We start from the raw sequence: 24,570 nt of genomic DNA on the forward strand, positions 1-24,570 counted from the left end.
CTGAGGACCTCAAGCATTTATTTTGAAAGCGATGAGGAAAGTAGTGCTTACCCCTGAACCATGAGCCTCCCTTTTCACCTCGTATAAAACCCCAGAAGAGCCTCAGCAGGGGAACCTGGCTTCCCACCACCCACCCATGTAGGTCTTTGCCAGCCCTCAGACCATAGGGCTGGGCCGGGCTCCCTCTGCCACCTTCACACCATGAGCATGCAACAACGAGCATTTAGCCATGCTTTGAGCCAGCAATGTGCTTCCATGGAGGCAAAAACGATGTTTGATGTATTCCAAAGTGTTTCTGAAGACGGCAGACCCACACCCCAGCCAAATACTGGTGTGTTTTCCCCTTTTCCACCCAACCTCCCCCACCCCCTGGTGTTTTTTCACCCTTTCCCACCCAACTTTCACCACACCCTGGTGTTTTTCCCCCCTTTTTACCCAAGCTTACCACCCCACCACCTGCAAGGGCAGCCTTGCCGCCTGGTCCCTATCACAATCCCAATCCCTGTCCCAATCCTGATCCCCATGTTGGTCCCAATCCCGGTCCCAGTCCCTGTCCCGATCCCCATCCCAATCCCTATCCTGGTCCTGATCCTTGTCCTGATCCTGGTCCCAACCCCAGTCCCTGTCCTGGTCCCGATCGCTGTCCTGATCCGGATCCAGATCCTGATCCTGATCCCAATCCTGGTCCCAATCCGTCTCCCAGTCCCAATCCCCAATCCTGGTCGTGATCTCCATCCCAATCCCAATCCCGGTCCCGACCCCAGTCCTGATCCCTGTCCCAGTCCTGATTCCAATCCCAATCCCGATCCCAGTCCCGATCCTGATCCCGATCTCAATCCTGATTCCAATCTTGGTCCCAGTCCTTTATGCCAATCCCGATCCTGATCCCTGTCCCGATCCCGTTCCGAATCCTGATCCCCAATCCCGATCCTAATCCCCAATCCCAATCCCAATCCCAATCCCGACCCCAATCCCGACCCCGCTGCGGGGCGCGGCGGGCCGAGGCCGGCCGGCTCCTCGCAGGGGCAGCGCATGACGTCGCGGCGGCGCCAGCCAATGGCAGCGGCGCGGGCGGTATAAAGCGGGCGGCCGAGGCGGCGGCAGCCGAGCGCTGAGGCAGCGGCGGGCGGGCGGGAGCGTGTGTGGGGGGCGCCGCGTGAGGGGACGGTGCCGAGCCCCGGGAGGGTGCTGAGCCCCGCCGCAGCGCTCTGCCCCCACCGCTCGGGGCCCGATCCGTCCCCCCATGGCGGCGGCACGGAGCTACAACGGGTACCCGCGGCAGGACGGGCCGCCCTCCCCGCCGCTGGGCGCCGACAAGCCGCGCGTCCCCCTGCCCGGCGGCGGGGGCGGCGAGGGCTGGCGGGGAGAGCGGCCCCGCAGCGAGGAGGACAACGAGCTGAGCCTGCCCGGCCTGGCGGCAGCCTACACCTCCATCCTGCGCTCCCTGGGCGAGGACCCGCAGCGGCAGGGGCTGCTGAAGACGCCCTGGAGGGCGGCCACCGCCATGCAGTTCTTCACCAAGGGCTACCAGGAGACCATCTCCGGTAGGCGCCGTCCCCCGGGGGTGGAAGGGGAGAGGGTGTTTTTTTTTGGGGGGGGGGATTTGCACTCTTCTGGGGTCAGCTTTGGGCCGGCAGCCTCTCGCTTGGCACCCGCAGGTGCTCCCAGGTGATTTTTGGGGGTGAGATGCAAGGAGAGAAGGGTCAGGCAGGGTCCTGGTGGTGGGTGCTCAGCAGGGACCCACCCTAGGGGAAATCCTGCCTTGTAGTCTTCATTTTCACATTGCTGTTCTCCTCTTACCCTTTCCAGTAAGGACTGCGCCCAGCCCAAACTGTAATAAAAGCTTTGGGAAACCAGGGAATTTCCCCTTCTGCTTCCCCGTATGGTGAAAGGCAAGTTCCTGGTGCTGACACGGGGCTGAGTGCAGGTCAGAAAGGTGCTGAGCATCCCGAGAGCAGTGCTGCTGCTGTACGAGCCTGCCCCAGAACCACTGAATGAAAGGGCTGAGCTGCTAACCCGTCCCTCTTCTGCGTGCGCTGTGCTTCAGCTCAGAGGCTGGCTTTCCCGTTTACTTTCTCTTTCACTTCTCAAAATTGCTGCCTTCTCCGAAACCTGATTGCATATAACTTCCAGCATTGACTTACTCATGGCTAGCGTTATTTCTGTGCCAACGTCATGCCCTAGCTTCCCCCAGGAACAGCACGTCTGCCTTGACCTTTGTTTTTCTTTTACGGCCGAACCTGGTTCTCAGGCTCGTGTCTGGAGATCAGCTCGGGGCTGTGCTGGCTGTCATCCCCCTCTTGTTCAGCCTTGCTGCATGGGGTGTTTGAGATGAAGCTTTGTCGGGGTCTCACAGGGTGATCCTCTGTCTACTGGGAAAAACTACTTGCACTTGGGGACTGCACTTGTTGCTTTGTTGCTGTAAAACACAGGAGGTGTCATAGTCAGGAGGTTTTTTGGTGATAATCTCTGAAGGTGAATTTCTGTGCTGAGAGTTTACTGCCTATCCGAAGTCCTCTCTTAAGCTTGCCGTAGGTCTCATGTACAGAGAAAGCTAAACCAAACTGATTCCTTAATTTTCCAATAGCTTCTTTCTGTTCTCTTCCTTCCGCTCCAGCGGGTACTTTGGGACCATGATTAATCTGTCCCAGTCTCTCATGCATTTCCTTGAGCAGAGTAGTTCTGGATGGTCCCCTCCCCTGAATACTCATTGGGGGGTAGCTATGTTATACTGGAGAACAGAAAGAGTTAGTGTCACTGCTCGGTGCTGTACTCCTGCACTGCTTTTTTTGTTCCTTTCCTAGGAAATCAAAGGAAGCTGTGATGCTAGCATCCCTTCCTGTGTCAGATGGGCGATCCTTTTACTTGTCAGCTACTCATCTCCTTACACAATGCTCAGCTTCCAGTTTCCCTGCTCTTATTAGTCTAATGGGGAGGGAAAATGAGCTGTAGTTGAAGGACAAACTAGGAAATCTTTGGGAATGGTGGTGGTTGTGGGGCTGCAGCTCCTGCTGCTTGTCTCTGCTGCAGCATCTGGGCGTGCTGTCACTTGGTTGTACTCATACAGCTGGCTGCCTAGCCAGGCTGTGAAATGGACCAGGAACTGGATTGTAAAAGGAGGAAAGAGGGGAAGAATGTCTTTTCTCTGCTTTATTTTACAGCTTATTTTGTTCCCTCACACAGAACTACCTGGCTATGCATATGTTAAAACAGTGGTTTGTGGGATATTGAGGTGTGGGTTCAAGTCTGTTCCCCTGCAGGGAGAAGATGTGAAAAAGAGACTTACTGCTACAAAATTTCTGAAATAAAAGCTCTGTGGTGGCAATTATACAAACAAAGGGCTAGAAGCAAGGTGTGCTGCAACAGGTATGTGGCCCCAGCTGAGCTCCCAACCTGTGCCAGTGTGTGAATGGGGCCTGGCTCTGCAGCCAGGAGAGTGGCAATGACAACCAGATGAAGGGAACAGTGCTGGTACAGCTACAGGCTTTACAATCAGCCTCCGGAGTCTGTCCGCTTGGGTGTCTACCCTGGGTAGGCAGGGGAAAAAGCAACTCACTTCTGATGGCATTTTAAATTATTGCATCACTCTTGTGTTCCTGTGTGGAAAATGTATTCCCGAGTTTTGAAATCTCTTGAAGGCTGGACAGCGTGAAGTTGAAAGTGTGCCAAGAAAGATCTGCAGTGTTCGGTGAGCTTGGCCGCAAGCTTTGCTTGCGGGAGGTAAGAACATAGAGGTGATGTGGTTGGTCCCAAAACTAAGCTACCTGACTGCCTCGAATGCTGCCTGCTGCTCTTAGAGGTTTGTCATGAGTGGTGTCTTGTTCTTGCTCGTCACTGAAGGTTTTTGAGTGCAGTCAGGGTGCCTGAAGCTTTAGGTATGGTGAGGGATGATGGCCTCACCTGCCCTGCAGCAGTCTGTCCTGTGGTGGCCTTGGAGGTGGAGAACTAATGGTACGTGTAGAGAATTTGATATAGCGAACCCGGAGTGCTTTGGGAAGCTGCTGAGCTAGTGCGTGGTCCGCACAGAAGTCAGCAAACAGGTATTGGTTTTGTTTTTGAGTATTAATTTATTCTTAAGAACAGAACTCCATTTTTTTTGGTTAGGGTGTGTCTGAGAACATCAATGCATTCGGGGTATGCATAAATATGCTGGGGATCTGGTCTCCCTTCCTGGGTGTTGTCACTCTGCTTCGGTGACAGCTGGTCACATTTGTATTTTTATATTTCCCTTAACTTAAACTAGTGTTGTAGGGAAGATGACATCTGAGTTCTGTCCCCTCTCTCCACTGGGATTTCTGTGAGCAGCAGATTCTGCCTTCCAGCTTCCTCTGCGTTACTTCCTAGCTTGTTTTTGACAGCGCAGAGTAACAGTGTTCCTGCTTTACCTTTATTCGTCTTTGCTATCTGTGTTCTGCAGCTGGCCAGTGTTGTATTTCAGAGCTGTTAGCAGGGTTTACTTGCTAAATTATCTAAATCATTCTCTTACTGTTCTTTCTAGATGCATTCTCCTATTAATCCTGGCTTTACAAAAGGCCTCTGTCCTTAGCTCTTTCCTTGACAAAATGTATTCAAATGTATTGATCTCATTGCCCAGAGAAGCTGTGGATGCCTCATCCCTGGAGGTGTTCAAGACCAGGTTAGATGAGGCCCTGGACAACCTGATTTAGTTGGTGACATCCCTGCCCTTGCCAGGGGGTTGGATCTGGGTTGTCTTTAAGGTCCCTTCCAACCCCAGCCCTTCTGTGATTCTCATTCTATAGTACTAATCATCAAACTTTCTTTGGAGGTGTGAGAATGCCTTTAGGGATTTAAAGTAAAATCCATCCTGGAGAGCCGATCTGAAAATGCTGGCAGTTCACACTGGGGCACGTGTAGATTAGTAATCACTACAGGATACCAGAAGTTTTACTCTTCAATTTCATGCGGTGCTTCTGCATCAGGATTCAAGAACATCTCTTCTTTTCCTGAGCCAGGGTCAAATTTATCAGCTTCCTACTTCTGGGAGTAAACTATAATAAAACAGTAACCTGTTCTCTTGGGTAACAAAGGTAGTCGACTCTTATTAGCAGGTTGCCTTGAACACTTACAGCTCTCAGGCAATTGCCTGCCACACAAAGATGAAACCTTGGGAGATCTGTCCCTCCTTCAGTGAAGTCTTCGTGTCACACTTGGAGGTGCAGTCTGTGAGACTGTGTGCACAAATGCAGCGAGTGAGTGAATTTGTGTAAATAAAAGGCTGAGGACTGTGCCAGCTTGTAACCTGAAGCTGAAGACTTCGTATTCGATCTTGCTAAATGGAGAGTTCCAAAAACAGTGAAAGTCAGGGATGCTAGTATCAAAAACTAAACTCCAAAGGAGTTGGTTCTGATTGTGCAATCCTGTAGGAGACATCAGGCACAAAGCTGAGCAAGCTTCCTGTGACTGCAGAAGGAAGTGAACTTGTTCTCGTCGTATCTAAGTCCTTGAAGCAGAATGGCACAAGCATTAAATAATGTTGGTTGTTACACGAATAAAAGCTGAAAGACCGCACTGGTCTCTGTGCTAGCTTCCAAGCAAGCTGGCAGGTTCAACTGTCCTTTAACACGTTTAATAGGGAAATGACAATTAGAAATACCAGAGGATAACTTTGCTTTCTGAACCTGTGCGGTTTGAAAGGCTGCATGTGTTTTATTTGCCTTAAAGCTAACTGATGCTCCTATGCAGCTTCTTGTTTTAAAGCAAGCAACACCTGAAGTCCAACACCAGTAGGCTAACACCTGCTGCAGTGTGTGTCCCCCTCCTCTCAGTAGTTTGTGCTCTCCTATGGTGGAGGGTGAATAAATGCAACCCTAATACTTTTCTTCACCTTCTTCCCTGTGTGGTTTTATTTTCATAGATGCAGCAGTAGAATAAGCTTACAAGTTTTCTAAGCCTACTCAGTTTGCTGTGGGTGAGAGGTGCTAAGCATCCCTACGTAAAAATAGACAGGCAGCTCCTTAAACAAACAAGGCTGTTTGATCAGCAGCGCTGCCCTTTGCTGAGAGCTGGTGAGTTGCTTCTTTCGTTTCTGTTAGTGGAAGCAAGATGCTGCTCTTCTCTCGCTTCATATAGGTGTGACAGTCTAACATGTAGCTTAAATATCATATTGGTAGCATGGCCATGGCTTGTTTCCCCAAACTGGAGGGTGGGAGAGACAGGATTGTTCATGGTAAGTTTCTTGGGGGTTTCTTTCCTCTACCCCGACCCCTTGTGTGGGTGAAGCCTGAACTTACCAGGATGATCTACCTGACCATTAATATTCAAGCAACACCGAACTTGATAAGCTTGTTTGTGTTTTGTCAAGGGTTTATTAAAGATCTTAACCTCTTGGATCGTACACTGTTAAAGGCGTCTGATCTTTTCATGTTGCTTTTTCAAGGCACTTCTTTGTCTTCTCTGATTTTTCATTTGTTTTGATTACCGAAAGAAGTGTGGATGGGGAACTTCCAGCACCTTCTGTGACATGAGATAGTGAAGTAGTTATTGAAATCCTGATGCATTTTAATGAGCATCTCCATAACCCTGCTTTCCCTTGTATTAATAAGTCTGTTGGCAAAGAACAACTCCTAGAACCTAATCTTAGTTTCATCTGGGAGTCTGCAACAACTGATCTCTTAGGAACAGACTTAAATCTCACTGCAATGTGGAAGGTGTCTTAAAGTAAATGAATCAGTAAAGATGATGGCCAAAATTAGTTGAATATCAATGCTGCATTTCCTCTATTTGCCTCTACAAAATGAGTTGTAAAAGAGCTGGACCAGATGTATGACTTCTGGTAGCTGAAGAATTAAGTCTTGCTGCAGAAAATAATGTTCCTTCCTGGAGTGGGTTGTCTATTTCCAGCCCTCTGGTGTGGCAGTGGTGAAATCTGAACTATTAGTCATCAACTTGTAACTTCTGTCTGGTGTTCCTTCCTTCCTGGTAGGAAGGTACATGATGGTAAGGAAGCCACGTGGTGCTAATGCCGCCTTAATTTTTCTCTGCAGCTTTTGAACTCTATTGCCTGTTCAGAGTCATGCTGCAGCTTAGGCTGTGCCTCTTTCTAGAGTGTCTCAAGGCTTCCTGAAGCAAGTGCTGATTTTGTTGTGAATTGGCACACCCAGACCATCCCCTTTCTTAGCAACCTGAAGCCATTAACTTTCTGCAGGACTATAAACTCTGTATGGATGAGTATTTGTAGCCTGAGTCTCCTCCCTGTATGTGTAATAGATTCCGGTAACTTTCTAGTACAGAAAGGCTGCAATAACTCTTGTGGTGTTTGTCTGGATTTTTTTTCCAACTACAGTTCTGTAGGATCAACACAAGTAAATGCAAAGTTTCAGTTTTGACTCTGTCTTACTATTTATCAACAACTGAGGGCTTTTCTAGCAGTTTTCTTCCAGATTTAGTTCTGATCCTGTAGTCTCCTGGCTTCCCTGCCACACATTCAGCTGTTAGCTCAGGTCTCCTGCTCTGTTACATCTCTCCTTGGATGAAGAGGAACTTCTTCCCAAGCAAGCCAGCCAAAGGTATCTGGCCATGTGCCTCAGCTGATTTTTTTTTTTTTTTTTTTCCACCTCAGCAAGCAGTTGGTCTGGTCTCTGGCTCATCACACCGCAGTTCTGGAGCACCATTCTGCTCGCTGCCTGCTCCTAGGTCACGCCAGGTGTTGGTACAGGTTGCTTTGTGCTCCTGGCAGAGCAGAAGGAACCTGATCTCTGCCTGTAGTTTGGTTTTTCTCTTGTCACTGCCAGGATGGGTGAGCTTACGGGACAATATCAGTGAATGTGAGACTGCCTCCGTCCTGTTGACAGTGAACAACCCTCGATCTGCCTCTTTATTCTAGAGGGAAACAGCTCATCGTGAGAACAACCTACGAGCATCTCAGTCTTTTTGTCTCGGAGTCAGAAGCAGACACCAGGTGCTGTGAAGCTGAAGCAGCGCTGCCCTGTGGAGCGCTGTCATCCCTCATTCCCTTCACCTCCCGAGCCAGCTGCGGGGTGGGCTCTCTTTGGTTGCCAGAGGTGCTTCTGCTTTCCTGTGTCACATTAAAGCCATGCAAATAGTTTCTATAGCAACAGGTCTTTTTGCTTAGCTCTGACGCAAAATCCCGAAAGGTCTTTCTCGTTCTGTCTTCATCCAATTCCGATTCCTGCTTTTATTGACTCTTTTTGAAGATAAAGGGGGAAAACTAATTCCGGTCCGTTTCAGGAGTTAACTTGCAGCAGAAGCGGCTGTTTAGTTCTTAACAGCCCGCTGAAGTTTCTGCAACAGGACTTGAACTCTGGGCTGAAGGAAACCTCAGCTGGAATAATCTAGACATCATCCCCAAGTAAACATTTTGTTCTTGTTCCCTACCAGCCATGTGTCTTTACCCGGATCTTTGCATTTCCTTAACATGGGGTGTCTAGGCTTAAGCAGCAAGCTCCCTAGGGTGGTAGGGAATGCAAGCAGTGTTATGTGCGGGCTCCTTTAGCTTACAGGCAGGGCTTGGTGGCAGCACTCGAGCCCAGCTGTGTTTAATACAAGCAGGGTGAGGGGAGGCATTGCTCAGAGGTCGAGAGGCTCTGAATGTGCCAATGGTGCAGGCAGAGGGGATGCGAGTCCTGTCCTCTTAGTGCTGCGGAGGATTACCTAGGTGGTAGGTGGTACTAGGAGGGAGTAAAAGGGTTGCTTCACTTGAGGGGAGGAGGTTTTCCTTTTTGTGTTCAGGAAAGGTAGCCTGCTGAGGAGGAGCATGTCTGAGCTGCAGGTGCCTTGCTTAGGAAACCAGTCCAGTAATACTTGCTTCCAGCCCTCCTCCTCTCTAAAATCCCAGCTCACTCTGCACTTTTGCTGTGAAGAACCTGGAGCCCCAGGCAGAAGGGATGGCAAGGAAAAGTCTGGGGTTAGAGTAAATGTTTCTGGGGGCTCCAAATGAGGAAGCTGAGAGGAAAATGAAATCAAGCTACTGAAGTAGGTGCTGTGGCCTAGATAGAGTGAAAGAACAGGCTAAGAGGTACGAATTTGTCCCCCGCTTTGCTTCTGCGCTGCTTAATCCGAGGCCCTGTTTCCCCTTCTGTCCTGTGAGCTCTGTTATATTCTCTGGAACATGTGCTGCAGGCTCCGGGCTAAGCTTGCTGCGGCCTTGTTTGATGCTACTGCAAATTGAATGACTACAAGAAATAAAAGACAGAGTTAGATAAAATGGCATTGCCTCTCCGCACAAAGCGTTTGAGTCTTTGCCAACAAGTCTCTCCTGGGTAATTACTGAAGGCAAGCGCTGCAGCGGGACCTAGCACGGTGTCTTGTCACAGCTACTTCTGCCTCGCTCTTCTGTTGGCAATGCAAGGCTTGGATTTGAAAGGGTTTTGTGTTGGATGAGGGTAAATACAGACACAGGCTTTGTACTCTGCTTGTTTTTCAGGAGAGGCTTGCAAGGTGTGAGCAGGAGGGACTTGAGCAGGATAGGGGTGACGGTAGCTCTGTTCTAACACCATAGCCATGTAGTCAGGTACCAGCCTTCTGTCCCAGCCCTTGTTTTGCCCTTGTCTTCCTGTATTGCCTGGCAGTTGTGAAGGGGTATTGGAGGGCCAGCACTAAGCTCCTTTCTTCCTTTATGGGTTCTGGCCCACCTTCCCAAGCAATAACTGCTGCTGACTGTTAAAATCAGCACAGCTTGCTGTGGGCACAACTGCAGACATTCTGCAGCTGAGCAGGTATCCTCCTTCTAGCTGCTACTTGCTACTAATATCCCAAAAATCTGGGGTGCAAAATTGTTAAGATGTGCATAAATAGGAAGTGTGAAATACCCCGCAGTTCTGTGGTTCTGTTCTTGACAAAGATCTAATTGCTTACATGCCTCTAAAACCTCTTTTGAGAGGAGACATTACCCAAACTGCTATGGCTTGGCTGTAGCCTAAGAGGATATGCAAGCAGGATGGGTGGCTTTGTGTTCCTGTCTAATTGCTTTAGCCATGGGAGGGATGCATTTTGTTCCTGAAGTTGCTTGTGGGATACTTCATGGGTCTCAACCTTCTTTTTCGCAGCCCTATGATACGGCTACCAGCTGTCTCCATAATACAACATCTCTTCAGCACCCTAGTAGTAGATAGTGGTTCCTTAGATGAAGTCTGTAGGGATCCATTCATATATATATTTTATAGATGAGTGTGTATATGCACATGTATAAATGTATGTGTATATATATGAGGCTCTTCCACGTTGAAATACCTTCTGCTGAGGTTTTGACCTTATGCTGCCACACGTTCCTGTGGCTTGCAACGAGAACGTGGCCACTTCTGATTCTTCTGAGCAGTCTGCTCCACGAGTGTGCTGATGTAATCCTGTATCTAGCATCGGGCTCTGATATGCTGCTGGCAGTGCTGGTATGAGCCAAGCTGGTGGTCTAATAACAGCAGCGGTCACTCTAGAGACGCTTCTTGGGTCTGTTTGGATTTTGTTTTAATAATGCGGGGCATAGTGGCAGGCTTTGTGAAACCACTGTTTGCCTTTCTGCTCTGGAAACGGCACACCTGCAGAGTGCTGCGTGGAGGAGCTGAGAACCCAGATTGCTGCTCTGTCTCCCCTTTGTCCTGCTCTGTTCCAAATTCTGGCTCTTTCTAGCTGAATTCATGCTAATACAACTGCATGGTGCTTCCCACGTAATCAAAAATCTCTCCAGCGGTGTTTGGTGCAAGCTGGACCCTAAAATTTAAAGGACAAAATCATGTGCCTTTACAGCGTTGTTTCCTGGCCCCTTTTGTGCGCTCTGTCGCTGTTCTCTGACCTGATCGAAAACCTTCTGGGGTTCAGCCTCGTTGTTTTGCAGGTTGCCAGCCCTTCTCAGGAAAGGACGTGCGTTGCAGGCAGAACATCTTGCGCACAGTTTCCAGGGTTACCTGTGTAGTGCTGATAGCAAGCAGGAAATTAAAACGCTCCATGATGATGATACGTTATCGGCAACAGATGGTGGCCATTAGGTGTACGTACATGTCGGGGGAAGGCATCAAGGCAAGGAGAGCAGACACAACTATTAGATTTGTATAATCATCACTGCAGGTGCTGAGCTGCACCGTGGATGAAGCCGGGCAGTCCCTGAGCACCCCATCTGGTCGTGGTGTATCTGACTCTGGTTCCTGGCAGTAGCTCCAAGCAGTCTGTGTGGCTTCAAGCTAACTTCCTAGCAGAGTTTCACGTGCTGATATCAGCCCTTCTGCCCAGCTAGTTCTCTCTTGTTGTTTTTTCTCTCCATATCATCTCTTCTTTACAGCTGTTCTCTCGTCCTTCAAAAGGCTCCCTCTCTTACCTTGAGGCTCTTCTGCTTTTAAGTTCTCCAGATGTGGTCCAGCTTGCTCTAGCTTTTTGTGGAGACTACAGTAATCTGCTCTAACCTGCATCAGGATTGCCTCGGGACTCGTCAGGGGACTGCTAAATACGGAAAATCAACTAAGGGTCTGTTTTGCTGAGCTCTGGGACTAGCAGAGTCCTGTGCTATATGCTCCTTTTCTTACTGAGCTGTCTCTTCCTCTTATCTTTGTGTTTTTCCACATTAATTCTGTTAAGTCTGAGACACGGGATTCAGATGGGATATACTTCTGCGTGCCTGTTTCAGTGTGAGACAGCAAATGTCTCCCTGATCTGTGGCTACAGATCTCTGTATGCCTAAACAGCTGCTGGTTGGTGTGCTTCAGGGTAAAATGCTTCCAGGGCACAGAGCTTCCTGGAAGAGGGTGGTGCTGATGTTGAAGTGTTTGAAGAAACCCCTGTGATGGCTAACTATTACGAACTATTATTTAAATAAAACATTATAGGCTGAGTTCTGGCATAACGTATGGTTAGTCTGATATAGCACTGTGGCAATTGTGGTTGTATGCACACCAAAGCATGCTTGTGGTGTTGCTCCTTACTTCCCTTGTCTTAACCTTGAAATCCGTAGCTCTGAGAGAGCTATGGACTTGCCACAAGCTTTGTCAGAACTGTCTGGAAGAGCCTTCCGTGCTTGTGCATATAACTTTAATGCAAATGTTTAATTTCAGATGTTCTGAATGATGCCATCTTTGATGAAGACCACGATGAGATGGTAATTGTGAAGGACATAGACATGTTCTCATTGTGTGAGCATCACCTCGTTCCATTTGTTGGAAAGGTAACTCTTCCTTACAAAGTAAACATGGGGAATACATGATAAAAGACCTAAAGTATATGTAAAAGACCTTGTAGCCATAACTACAAAGCTTTTAAAGCTGCAAGTATTTACTGCTTATGGCTATGATTCTAGAAGTTAATCTCCAGAGAATACAAATAAGTAAGACCTCCTTAATGTGAGTTTTATTTGGATTTAAAGCTCCTAAAATATAATGCTCAACCTTTCCTAGTCTAAGTAATCTAATGGTTTCTGACATTTCACATCAAAGCTCTTCTTAGTGAAGCAGCAGCAAGCCTTGAGGGCAGACATCTTGATATTAAACCGGCTCACCCTGCACGCTGTCTCCGTCACGGATTTAGCTGCTGGCTCAGAGCTATCTAGTGCACATTCATCTCAGGAGCCCCCGCAATCAGAGCGAAATTCAGACTAGCAGCCCTGTTTTAATGTGGCTAGCAGGAGACTGCATAGGCTGGGACTCCTGTGAAAGGGGCTGGTGTTTCAGATGGTGTTGAAATTGTGGTGTCAATAGTTTAATTCTTCCCCTGCCATCCCCAACAACAAAAGACACAACAAAAAAAGCAGCCAAGCTTCAGTTAACATGTGTAAATCTGAAGAGTTCAAAATTGGTAGTCACTTCTGCAAGCCTTAGCCTCTTCATTCTCATATCAGCAGAGAAGGATGGAGCTTAGTCTAATCCATATGTTCTACTATTAAGTACTCACAGGGCAGAGTAGCAGGTGCTTTTGTTTTCTGTAAAATTTTATCAGTACCACATATGTTCCAAGTAAAGTGTCTCCCAAAAAATAAAATACCCGAACAGAAACCAGCTGCTGCTTTTGTCGAGTCAACTCAACTTCATCTACTTTTACTCGATGTTGGTTTTATACCAGAGAACAAGGTAACTTCTTTTTCTGTGGAAGCTTTCTGTTTCACCTGTTATTCTCAATTACACATGCTGTGTATATTCTCTTCGTTACTTTTGTGGCAATATATGCATTCTTTTTACATCTAGCTGTTTAGCCTGTGTGGTTTGGAGAAATCTGCAAACACCGAATTGGTCCTGCTTCGTATAATGGTCTGCTAAATGACTTGGTATGCCTCTAAATATTCTCAGACTAACCATTCTCCTGTTGGGTACATCAAACAGGCTGCAAATACTGAGCAGTAGGTCTTGTGTTTGCAATTCTATCTTGAATAAAATCGAGATTTTTCACACAAAAAATTTAGGGGACCAAGATTCAACACTTATTTTTGTCTCTGAATTTATCTAAAATGTTTCATGTCTTTTCAGGTGTCAGTGGGTTGATTACCCAACAGCAGTGATAGGAATGAGCAAGTTAGCCAGGTAATTAGGTGCACTGTGGTACCTTTAACTGCAGGTACAGCAATACAGGATTCTGAGACGGGGCCTCTAGGCAAAGCACTAAGACAGAATCCTATACTGACACTCCCCTACTGTATCTTGGCTAATTTTTCAAGTCTCTGGTACAGTGACATAAAATGCTGGTTTATAATCTGTTACAATTGTAAACCCCCTTGATTTCAGTAGCCCATGTTGCTTCTAAATAACAGCAAGCTAAATGCCTTTCCCTTGTCTGTCAGATCTGAGCACTTTCCTGATCTGTAACTTATTTCAAACTAGTACAGTTACATGTTTTTTTATGAATGTTCGGTAAATCCATATTCAAGCAGAGTAGAAGTCAACTTATTCATACAGTGATCTATGGTATTACCAATAGCACATGAGGCGGCATTAAAAATAATAAAAAAATCAGTACGTGCTACCTGACTTTGGTGAAGTACTTGCCATCAGAAAATTTACCTGAAGTACAGTCCGTCTCCTTCCCTTCTCCTGAATCCGCTTTAGGTCTTGAAAGAAAAGTGTCTTTATTTAAGATGAACAGTGCTGTGCTGAGTAATAAAGCCTTCTTTTTGTACCCAGGTGTAATAGTGTTCTGGGGTATTCCTGAGACTTGGAACATAAGCCTTGACTCTTGAAGAGTTGTGATTTTTTTTTTCTCCCCCCTTAACCTATTCTACACACGGACACTGACCTCACCAGGCATTTACAGTCTTGGTTAGCTCCACAATTTCTCAGGCTTGCATGGTGGCATGTTCCTCCCACATGCTAAGACTTCTGGACTGTTCCAGAGTTAGTTCTGGGGCAGGTGTGCATCTCATTCTCTGTGCATGAGTTTCATGTGCGTTTTAAAGTCTGGTTTTGGTTCTGCTAATGGCTCATTCTCCTCTGTCTAGGTACATATTGGCTATCTTCCTAACAAACAAGTACTTGGCCTCAGCAAGCTTGCTAGGTAAGTGGTAATGTAATGAAAGTGATGCTAATTTGTAAAAAGGATTCCAAGCTGTGCTAACTGTGTTAATCTTTCTAATCTGGTCCCCATCTAAAGCTCAACACACTTTGTGTCCTGGATTTGGATTTAGACCAATCCTCAGCATTGTTTTTTGTGGAGAGGACAGACAAGTATTAGAGCTCTGTTAATTCACGTTACAGTTGACTGTAGTGGAGCCATAAACTTCTGTGCATTCATTGAAAGCACTGGTGTCTAAAGAGACTACAGAAGGAAGAACAAGTGGAGAATCTTGGTCATGTTTTAAGGCAGGCCACCAAAACCAGCAGGGATCTCTAGCTGTTACTTTTGTTTGTAAATTTACTGATAAGAACAAAAATCCCAAACTGCAAATGAACACATTGAGATAGAAATTGAATCTAAATCTGTTAGCTGACTTCAGATAAATTTGACATTTCTTTCTTTTACTCGAGGCCTGCTGAGAAAGCTGTGGGGTAGATTCTATAGATAAGGCTCAGCCTTACAAACAGAGTAAGATACACTTGAGAAATCCATTTGTTATGTAAAATAGCTTTTTCCTCAGCAAGTGCCCTTGGATCAGTTGTTGCACTGAATCATGTTATAAAGTGATAATCCCTAGCCCTGGTGAGGAAGGGGATGGTAGATCCCTTAAATAGATGGATGATTGGGCAGCAGAGTGGAAGGGTGTCTTTCAACAAATGAATCTTGAAAAAAGCTGTCTGTAGTTCAGAAAGACCACGTAGGACTTGCACTTTCCCTGACACATCTGTTAATCTTTCTGTAGTTCCAATAACGCTAATGAGAATTAGCCTTGTAAATCTGCATGCCTGCTGGGTTTTCTTAGTGGTTAAGAAATGTGCAGGATATGACACTAGCGTGCTTTGAAATCAGTCAGCTCTTTGCACAGCAATGAATTTGGTTGGGAAGCAGAAGGGCCCAGGTTGCGTCTTTGCTAATGTAACCTCATGGCAGGGAGACCATCTTCTAGCAGTGCTCACAGGAGTGGAATGTGCTCTGATTAAAAGTCTGAAGCAGTTAAACACTTAATTTTTTCATAAACGTTTACTGTGACTGCAGTCAACTGTCTCCTGACACTGTAGGATGAGATTCGAGCTGTCAGCACTGCAGCTGCTGGGTGGAAGATTGCCTTTTGTAGCTGCTTACGGTTAGGAACATCCTGATGTGTGGCAGTTCAGGGCTGTTGTTGTGTGTTGGCTGGTACTTGTGTGGCTGCAACTTTATAAGTGGTGAGGTTTTTTTTAAGGATATTTTTTAAGCTGGGTTTCTGAAGGTGGCCATCGTTCCTAAAGAGATTGTGCCTTCGTTTCTGAAGGGCTTTAGGATCACAGTTGAAATACACATCAGTTGATTTGTGCTTGCTCTGGTCTGCAATTACCTCTCAATTGCTGGCTTAGAAAGGAGCTCAAAACTGTCTTGAATGCTTCTTAATGCAACTGGCAACGTGGTGCTAAAAGTGTACAATTTTCCCACTATTTATTCTCAGTATAGAAGTATGCTTGGATATGTGCAAGGCTTCCTGCATTGTGCTTTAAAGGTTAAATCTTGCCTCTCTTTTCAGGCTAGGGTAAAACTCCCATACGCTACAATAATGAAAAGATTAGATTCTTGTATAACAGTGTTCTCAGTCTGTGCTTGCCTTTGAGTGCTTACCATGAAGAGATTGGTAGGCCAAATAGTGCTTCTCTTTCTTGCCCTATATAATGCAACTAGTGTTCGAACAAAGATTTGTGAGGCTGTTGGTACTGTGCGCCTAATCTTTCGTAATAGGATTAGTCTAATGTGGTGTGTTTCTGGAGTTGTGATGACCTGTATTCGGTAAACAAACACTTTTCCTTGGATTTTAAGCTCAGGCTTGAAAATACTAATGCTGTTTTTACGCAAGCACGCTTATGGGACTTCTAATATATAACAATCTAAAAAAAACCTCAGCATCAACTTTTTCCTATCCATATATTTAATCTAAATATTGTATTGCTTTGTTTAAAATAACTATAACACAACCATTTGATTTCCGGAGGGGAGTTTCTGCATATAATTCTCTCTCCAAAACAGCAGGCAAGTCTCATTGTCAGAAATGTTTCTTGTAACTAATGCCACAGGCTGCCAGCCAGCATCTGTTTTTTGTCTAGTCTGACCAGATGGGTATTGAAGCTTTCTATAGCAACTTTTTAGCATGGCCACTTGATGTGTAATTAAGCATTTGAGGTCTGCACGAATAACCCACTGAGCTACAGGGCAGCTATAGGACTTTTTCTTAAACGTGTGAATTTTGGTACTGTGGTGACAGATGATCAAACCATCACTTGAGTTGCTCCACAAATGCCTTGAATTTGAAGTCACCTTAGAGAAGAGCACTAAGGTGATCCTTTGCACTGAAATGTGAAGGCTGGTGTGATCTGTGGGTGGAGAGCATCATTTGCATAAAAAGTCATTTCACATACTTCTCATTGTTGTTAAATCTGTGGTTAAATGCAAGAATCTAGAACACTTCTTGCTTTAGTAGCCTTCTGGGAATCTCAGTATCTGAACTGTCATTAAAACAGCCTTTGGTTTAAACTGAAGAAAAAAAGTAATCTGACCTCAGTTCAAGGATTGACTTTCAGGGAGTCTTTGGGTATGGATTCCCTTGCAAGTGTGTGATCTAGGTGGGTGATGGTACAAAAGTAACAGCCAAGCAGAAGAAGCTCTAAGGAGTGACAGGGTTGCCCCTCAAATAGCGCCCCCTAAAATAGCTTGTGAGGTGGCAGATACGGGGTACCTGTCACTAAGAACAGTGATGTGGTAAGGGAAGCCCTTGAACCATGCCAACCATCACCTGGACTTCCAGGAAGGATGTGGATCAATGCAATGTTCTTGTTTGATGGTGCAAAGTAACTGTGAAGATCAGGCCATGGTCATATAGGAATAACTGAAACAAATTCTTTTCCTTTTCTCTTCTAGGATTGTGGAAATATACAGTAGAAGATTACAAGGTAAACAGCTGAATCTGGATTTCTTGTTTTGGTTGCTTGTAGAGTCCTTTCCTAGCTAGCTTAAGGTACCTGTAATTATAGGTGGACTAGAGCTGTACCAATTCTAAAGCTTGTGAAGAAAAACTGTTCTTCAAAAGGTGTTTCTCATCTGTCAACTTAGCCTCCGCATTTCCCTTGAGGGGTAAAACATGCCTATGAAAATGGATGGAGGCAGTAACAGGTTCAGAGGATAAATGTGCTGTAAGATAGAGCCGCCAGGGATAACTGAACTAGCTGGATGCTGCTGGATATGAACTCCTCCACAGATAATTTGAGATGCCTTCAAGAATCCTTGTCTGAGGAGATGAACCAATAGCTGCCATATTATGGGCTGCCTGCTCTCCCCTGAGAAGCAGAGGAAGCTGCAGGAATTGCTCCACACCTTGGCTCAGGCTCAGCCTGCTCTCATTGTCCTGCAGTTAAATTTGGTCTGTTAATGGCAACAGAAGTCCCAGTGACCATTAGGTGTGAGACTGGGGAATAACTGCAGGAAGTAAAGCTCTGGAGGACAGTAGATTCCCTTAATTTGCTCTTTTTACCTCAATTACCTTTCCTCAAAAATAAATTTTGTGTGTAGGGAGTGGATAATGTAGCAGTAAAGCTGGTGAATAAATATGTAAAAAATGAAGAAAATAGAGGAAAGCAAGAAACTCTAACCACATAATGAGAAATGCAAGACCTATTATAACAAGTCACGGTAATGCAAATTCCTGCAAACATGTGTAATGGAAAACTCCCAGTATAAACAAGCAAATAAAAGGTCTGTTTCAGCAAAATATAAGCTAGGGTTTGTTGCTAACAAAACTAATTTAGGAAGACCAGAGCCTGGGCAGGAAGCGGAGGGGACAGACACACTTGGAAATGAGGATGCAGTATTTTGATGCCATCCTTTTTGTGACGTGCAGATGATGATGTATTTAAGCTAGTCAGATTTAACAATGGTTCTGAACTCCCTGCTCTCCTTTCAGTCCAGGAGCGCCTTACCAAACAAATTGCAATAGCCATCACAGAAGCCTTACAGCCCGCTGGAGTTGGAGTGGTTATCGAAGCTACGTAAGTTGCTCTGAGCTGTTCTGCTGTGATGTAGGGGCTGGGTGAGATTCCAGTTGTGCTGCCTTTTGGCTCTCCAGCTGCTGCTGCTGTGTGCCATGCTTCTTAGAGTGCAGGCAGGTGTGATCTTAGCCTGCTCAGTGAAATGGCCTGGTGGGTTGGAGCTGTTTGAAGTGGGGGCTTGCCTTAAGCAGCATAGAGATGTGAAAAGTAGGAGCGTGGTTAGCTGTCCCAGTTGCACTGGCTCCCTGTTCTGCCTGCAATGCACCCTCTACAGCAGAGCTTGAGCCTAGCACCAGGCATGTCCTTGTGATCCCACTGGAAAAGTGTGATTTTGCTAGGATCTAAGGAGAGAAGGCAGTGCTCAGGAGCTGAGAACTTTTTTCCCTAGAGAATAACTGAGATCCATTGGTGATTCTGACAAATCACCATTCTGGATATGGACGTTTTTATTTCCACCGTATTTAACGTGACCCTGTACAAATCATCTGTTGTCTTCATGGGATTGCTTCTTTAGAGTATGTCTGACTTACTGACTTTCCTCTCATTTCTTCTAGGCACATGTGTATGGTAATGCGTGGGGTACAGAAAATGAACAGTAAAACAGTAACCAGCACAATGTTGGGGGTATTCCGGGAAGATCCAAAGACCCGTGAAGAATTCTTGACACTCATCAGGAGCTGAAACTGTTTTTCTCTAAATGCACTCTGGAGATTGTTCTGTACAGTGTCACTGTCTGTTCTTACTTGTTCCTACATCTCACTCAACTAAATTGTTGTGAATTGTTGTCATAGTCTTTGTTCAGTAAAAGACTTCTGATGGCAAACTGTAATGAAGAGGTAGGCTCCTCCTGGATTTCCGATGATGCTGATATCACAGAATTACAGGCTACAAATAAGGTTTTGAAAATGCTCTTTCTCCATCTACAGTGCAGAATATACTGCTGTTAGGAGAAAAGCGTGGTTTGGGAGTGAAATGGATATTTATGAAATAGTTATGTTAGTAGAATAAATACGGTGCAGCACAGGAAACAATTGAAAGGCTGTGGATCCTTGTAGGACCACTTACATGCTGCAAATACTTTTCTCTGCTGAAAAGGATGGTCCTGAATTGTCTCTGGCTATACTTTATTACAAGTCCTGCAGTGGCTGTTTCAGTATCTGGATATGTATGTTTTACCTCTTTGAGATGTTACCTCTGGTGGTGTTTTATATTCTTGCTAGTATTAACCCTCCTTTTTTTTGTTGAATTTCTTTGAGGATTTAAAACACACTTTTCCTACCCTCTTAACATGCAGGGAATTACCTTCTAAGTGATTTGAAACAGTCTTATCTCTCTGTATTAAGGGTTTTATGCACCTTTTTCTCTGTGCCTCAGAAGGTCTCACCACTTTAACTGTCGGTTTCTTACTATTTTTAAGCAAACTTTAAGGGGGTGGGTGGGGAACCCAGAGTCTGTCTGCAAAGAGCTAAGATATCCAAAGAGGTTTTTTTAATATTTGTCTTGAGTTTTCCTTCTTGGATTTCCATGAGCTAGACTAAGAAACTAGATCTAGTCTGATCTGAAAAGGAAGATTTTTTTCAAGCATTTCAAGACTTGCATCTCTTCCACATTGGACCAAAGGTGGGCACTGAAATCCTGAACGCAGCACATTGTACTTCTGCCTGTTGGCAGGTCATTCCAGGGCAAGGTAAACTGAAATGACAACTTATTTCATAAGAGCAATTGAGAAAAGCATTTCCATGGCCATCAAAATGAATTAAACCACAATTTTCTGTCTGTGGCAACCTCTGTATGTGGCAGTATTGGTACAAAAAGTTTCGGTCAGCTGGACTTGGCTGAACTTCTTCTACTTTGTTACAATTTTAATGGGAGTTTTGTAACTCTTAATTGGGAAAACATGATGCACAAATGAAAACCACCCTTCTCAAACTAAGCACAGGAGGCAAAACTTAACAAAGGAAATGTCAGCCAGGGTGTCAGATGCCCACAGCGCAGGTTCCCATAGTCACACTAGCTATGCTGAATATGAATCCAAGATGTTCTGTGCTAAACCTAAAAGGCAGTTCCTTGTCTGGCAAGCTGTGTCTTACCAACTTGTATGCATTCCTGCCTGTCACACAACCCTTGCGGGGAAACAATGAAAATCAAGCCAGGTCAAATTTCCGTTGAGCCTAAAGAACTTTAAAGAGCACAAATAAGACAGGCTTAAAAAAAAACACAAACACACCAATTTATTACTGTAACTACCCTCACTTCTTGCCAATAGCCTCCTGTGTTTAATATAGTAGCTTTACCTTGGCCATCTTCACAGGGTTATTGGACAAATGTTTTATAATATTCTCTATCTTGGATTCTGTTAGGTGCTACAGAAGCTTGTCTGCTAGCATGAACAAGCTGTGTGTTGCACACTTATAAAATACACTAACTCTATGGCTTTCGTTCTCCTTAAATGATTGAGAGCAGTTATCGCAGCTTTTCAGTTCAGTCTTGGTTTCAAATATTCAGCTGAAAAGCCTTAAGTCCTTCTTGCCTGAAGTTCAGAGTAAAACTCCTTTTTAGCTCAACAGTTGGGAGATGAGTTTGAGGACCAAAGAGGTGCACACAACTGTTTCCCTCTGCTCGCTTTAGTTGCTTGAAAACTGAGTCTCTGTAAAACACGTTCTTACTCCTGAGGTAGTGAAAAGTTTGTTTTAACCACTTACCTCTATTCAGGATAAAGTTCATATTGCACCACCGCTGTTTTTTATTTCCCTGTGACCTGTAGTCCTTAAAACATACCTCTCTACTCGTGGCCTTGGATTTTGTTCACATTTGTCGTAAGACTTGGTGCATTTTTTGGGAACATTAATATTGGTCAAATACATGAGCTTTAACTACAACTAGTGTGTATATGTATAATTCCTACAGCCTACTCATGTATCACGTAAGTGTCTGTTGCCTCTAAAACATTAAAGCACAGTATTATCCTTTGGAGTGGTAGTGTCCTTGGTGGCTCTGAAAGGTGACGGGGCTCTGAAAGGTGACGGCATCGTGCAAGGAAGTGGGTGGGGGAGTTTCTGTGCTTGCAAGTGCTCCAGCCCTGTGATGAGGTGCTCAGCTGCTCTTCTGAAACAGCAGTTGTCCCTGGTTGCTGGCAGGGCACCAAAGAAAAAAAATTCTCCAAGACGGTGCAACTTTTCTTGTTCTCATCTTCAGAGTCATAGGAAGCAGCAGCAAATATCTTGGAGCAAGGAAGGGAGGAAGCAGGGACTGCTCCCAAGCGTCCTTTTGAGGTCCCTTCATGCTTAACTCTTGCTCTTTTATGTCACCAGGCAGTTTCAAGGGGTGAGATGGTGTCTGCTGCGGTTGGAGCTGTGGCTGCACCAACAGGTGAGCGTGTCCTAAAAGCTGCCTGCCTCTGGAGGGGAGTGCTTCTTGGGCTCATCTGCAGCCTGGATGAGAAAATGAGAGGAAGAAGAAATGAAATGCCTGTATAAAAGTTAGCAGTCACTTTGCTAATCTCTTATCTATGGCTCTGTGTCAAAGCACAAGATGAAACAGGCCAGGCTGGGGAAAAGGCAGCCAGAGAAATTTTGGGGCTGCAGGCAGGGATGGGGCATGTGCTGGGTGCAGCATGCTGCGTGGGTGAACTTCGCAGCAGTCACAAATGGACAAGGAATAATGAATGAAAGCCCCCTCCGGTCTCGTGTATTTTTTTCTAAATGGACTGTTCTGTTTGGACATGGCTCTCCTGGGAAGCCTCAGAGCACTTTTATGAATTGTCTTTGTTGTAAAGCTGAGCTTCTTCTGCTTTTCTCATGGCTGTATGTTGAAGCTGGTGATTATGGTGGGAAACAGCCTTTCTGCCAAAACAGATGCTTCTGCAAGAAGTTTTCTCTTCCCTGCTTTTTTTTTTAGGTGTGGGATTTGAAAGGAACCTCCCTGGTTTTGTAATCATGTGGAAAATCTGTTTTCTTTGAGGTGAAAAAATACTCAGCTTGGAAGTGTTTACAGCTCAAAAAACCTGATGAGAGTGCTAAGAACCAAAACTGTAGGAGAACCAAGCTCTGTTACAAAAACAAAAATGACAAACTCCTGTCCCTAAACTACCCCACCCCAGGAGATCCCATCTCTTAGCACAGGCTGCATTCATTTCCTGACAATGTTCAATGGTAACCTTCAGGAAATGGTTGCTTCTCAGGTGGCTTCTCAGGTGTTTTCTGATTGCTTTGATACAAGCAGCTCCTTTGTGTTTGTACTTTCACCTTGATTTTCTTTCCAGTGTCTTCAGTCATCTCTTCTGTACGTGACACAGCGTCACTTGTCCCCGATTCACTGCCCCAGCTCCTGGGCATGGCTCCTGGGTCCTCTCACCTTACCTTTCGCTTTCAGGTGCAGACGTTGTGTTTTGGTGCAGGTAACTTCTCTCAGCCAGGAGGCAATTAGTCCCTGCAGCAAAGAGCTAGGAGCCTGTCCTTGTGTCGGTGTCCTTACATATCCCTGCTTCCTGGCAAGGTGCATCCTCTGAGCTCCAGTGCAGCTCCTGCCCAGCACTGCATGGGGCTGGACCTCCCGCTGCCTTTGTGCTCGCAGCCCAACTGTGCTTTGTAAGAGAAGGTAGAAAATCTACAAGTCCAAATACTTCTTCCTCAAAGCATCCTCTTGTGTGCAACCAGCAGCTGCTGGTGATCAAGGTTGGTCACGCAGGTGGTGAACACTGGATACTGCTGCCTGTGCATGTGAGATGTGGAGTCAGCAGATGCTCTTCCTAGCCAAAAATCTTTCTTCCTAGTGATTGAGTGGCTGCAGTTGAGGGCCCTGATAATCCTGGAGGCTTTATGTAGCCATCGCAACCTTCCAGCAGCCCATAGTTACTTAATGAGCTCGAATTGCTCATTACCTGGCCTCTGGTTTCTGCCCCTGCTGTCTCTATCAAGTTATTGGTGTTGGGAAAGGCTCTGCAGTCAGCTCTGCCCTTTGAGCTTTAGCTAAGCCCTTCTGCTGAACTCTCGGAAATAACCTTTATGAAAAGCTTGCCTTCCAGTTGTATTTAAAGTTGCAGTCATGGTTTGGTAATCAAGAGGACATAAAAGATTAAAGCACTTTTTAATAAGTAATAAGTCTTGGTCTGGGCTGGTAAGAGGGGACATCAAACAAATCATTGTGCACAGTCTTCAGAACAAATTTTGCTGAAATAACCCAAAGGATATCATAGCAAGGATTATTTTTAACAGCTTTTATTGTGTGCTTGGTGGTGGAGTGTTGCAGGGGAGGCAGAGTGTACCTACTGCCTCACCTCTCTGCACCGCTGCTCCAGTTGCAACAGGAAAGCAAAGGTTAAAACCCTGCCATAAGCGTCATTGAGCTACACCGGCCTATTTATTAAACTGTTTTAAAAGTGCTGAGGCAAACCAGAGTCTTACTTCTTTTCCCTGGGCTGTCCTAATGCCAGCAAGGCAGCAATTCCTGTGGGGGTTCACTCTGCCCAGCCTCCATGAGTGATGGAGCAGCAGGGCTGTCTGGCTTTGTCCCCTCCGCACCACAGAGGCACTTGAGATTGCCCAGAGGCTCTTTTTCCAACCCTGTCCCCATTTCTCCATCACCAATGTGCACCTAAAACCCTTTTGGGGTACAAGAGCAGTGCTGGGAGCTGCAGGAACTGGGGACCAAGGTCCTGGTGCAGGGGTCCCATCCCCTGCGATGGGGTTCAGCATGCGGCCTCCCTTCCCTGACAGCCTTCAGCAGGGCTGCCCATGGTGCAGGGCAGAGGGACAAAAGGATTTGGTCCCTTAGTGGCTGGCAGAAGGAACCGGTCATTTTCCCTGCCTTGGGGCTGGAAGCCTGGCGAGGGCTCTGCTGATGCCCCACTGGTATTTGGGAGAGGGGAGGAGGACGGCAGCTGCTGCTTTGCCCAGCTCTGCAGCTCCCCTGGGATGTGCCAGCACGCCCTGCAGCAGATCCATGCATGGGAAAGGGGTTCTGTATTTCCTGCAAAAATGATGTAATCAGCACCCAATGTTAGCAAGGCTATTACACTTTAGTCAAGGAAGGG

The 24,570-nt window shown here is 45.9% G+C and overlaps 1 protein-coding gene across 1 annotated transcript; it reads left to right on the forward strand.

The window, feature by feature from the left end:
• The first annotated feature begins 1,112 nt into the window (after nucleotides 1-1,112).
• Nucleotides 1,113-21,512, forward strand: GCH1 (GTP cyclohydrolase 1). Its single transcript, XM_035551205.2, has 6 exons — nucleotides 1,113-1,544; nucleotides 12,015-12,124; nucleotides 14,381-14,436; nucleotides 17,416-17,447; nucleotides 18,455-18,539; nucleotides 19,094-21,512. The coding sequence occupies exons 1-6, from the start codon at nucleotides 1,244-1,246 to the stop codon at nucleotides 19,218-19,220; spliced, it is 711 nt and encodes a 236-aa protein (XP_035407098.1). The 5' UTR covers nucleotides 1,113-1,243; the 3' UTR covers nucleotides 19,221-21,512.
• The last annotated feature ends 3,058 nt before the right edge of the window (nucleotides 21,513-24,570 follow it).

Source organism: Cygnus atratus, chromosome 5 (assembly GCF_013377495.2).
Source record: "Cygnus atratus isolate AKBS03 ecotype Queensland, Australia chromosome 5, CAtr_DNAZoo_HiC_assembly, whole genome shotgun sequence".
Lineage (NCBI taxonomy): Eukaryota > Metazoa > Chordata > Aves > Anseriformes > Anatidae > Cygnus > Cygnus atratus.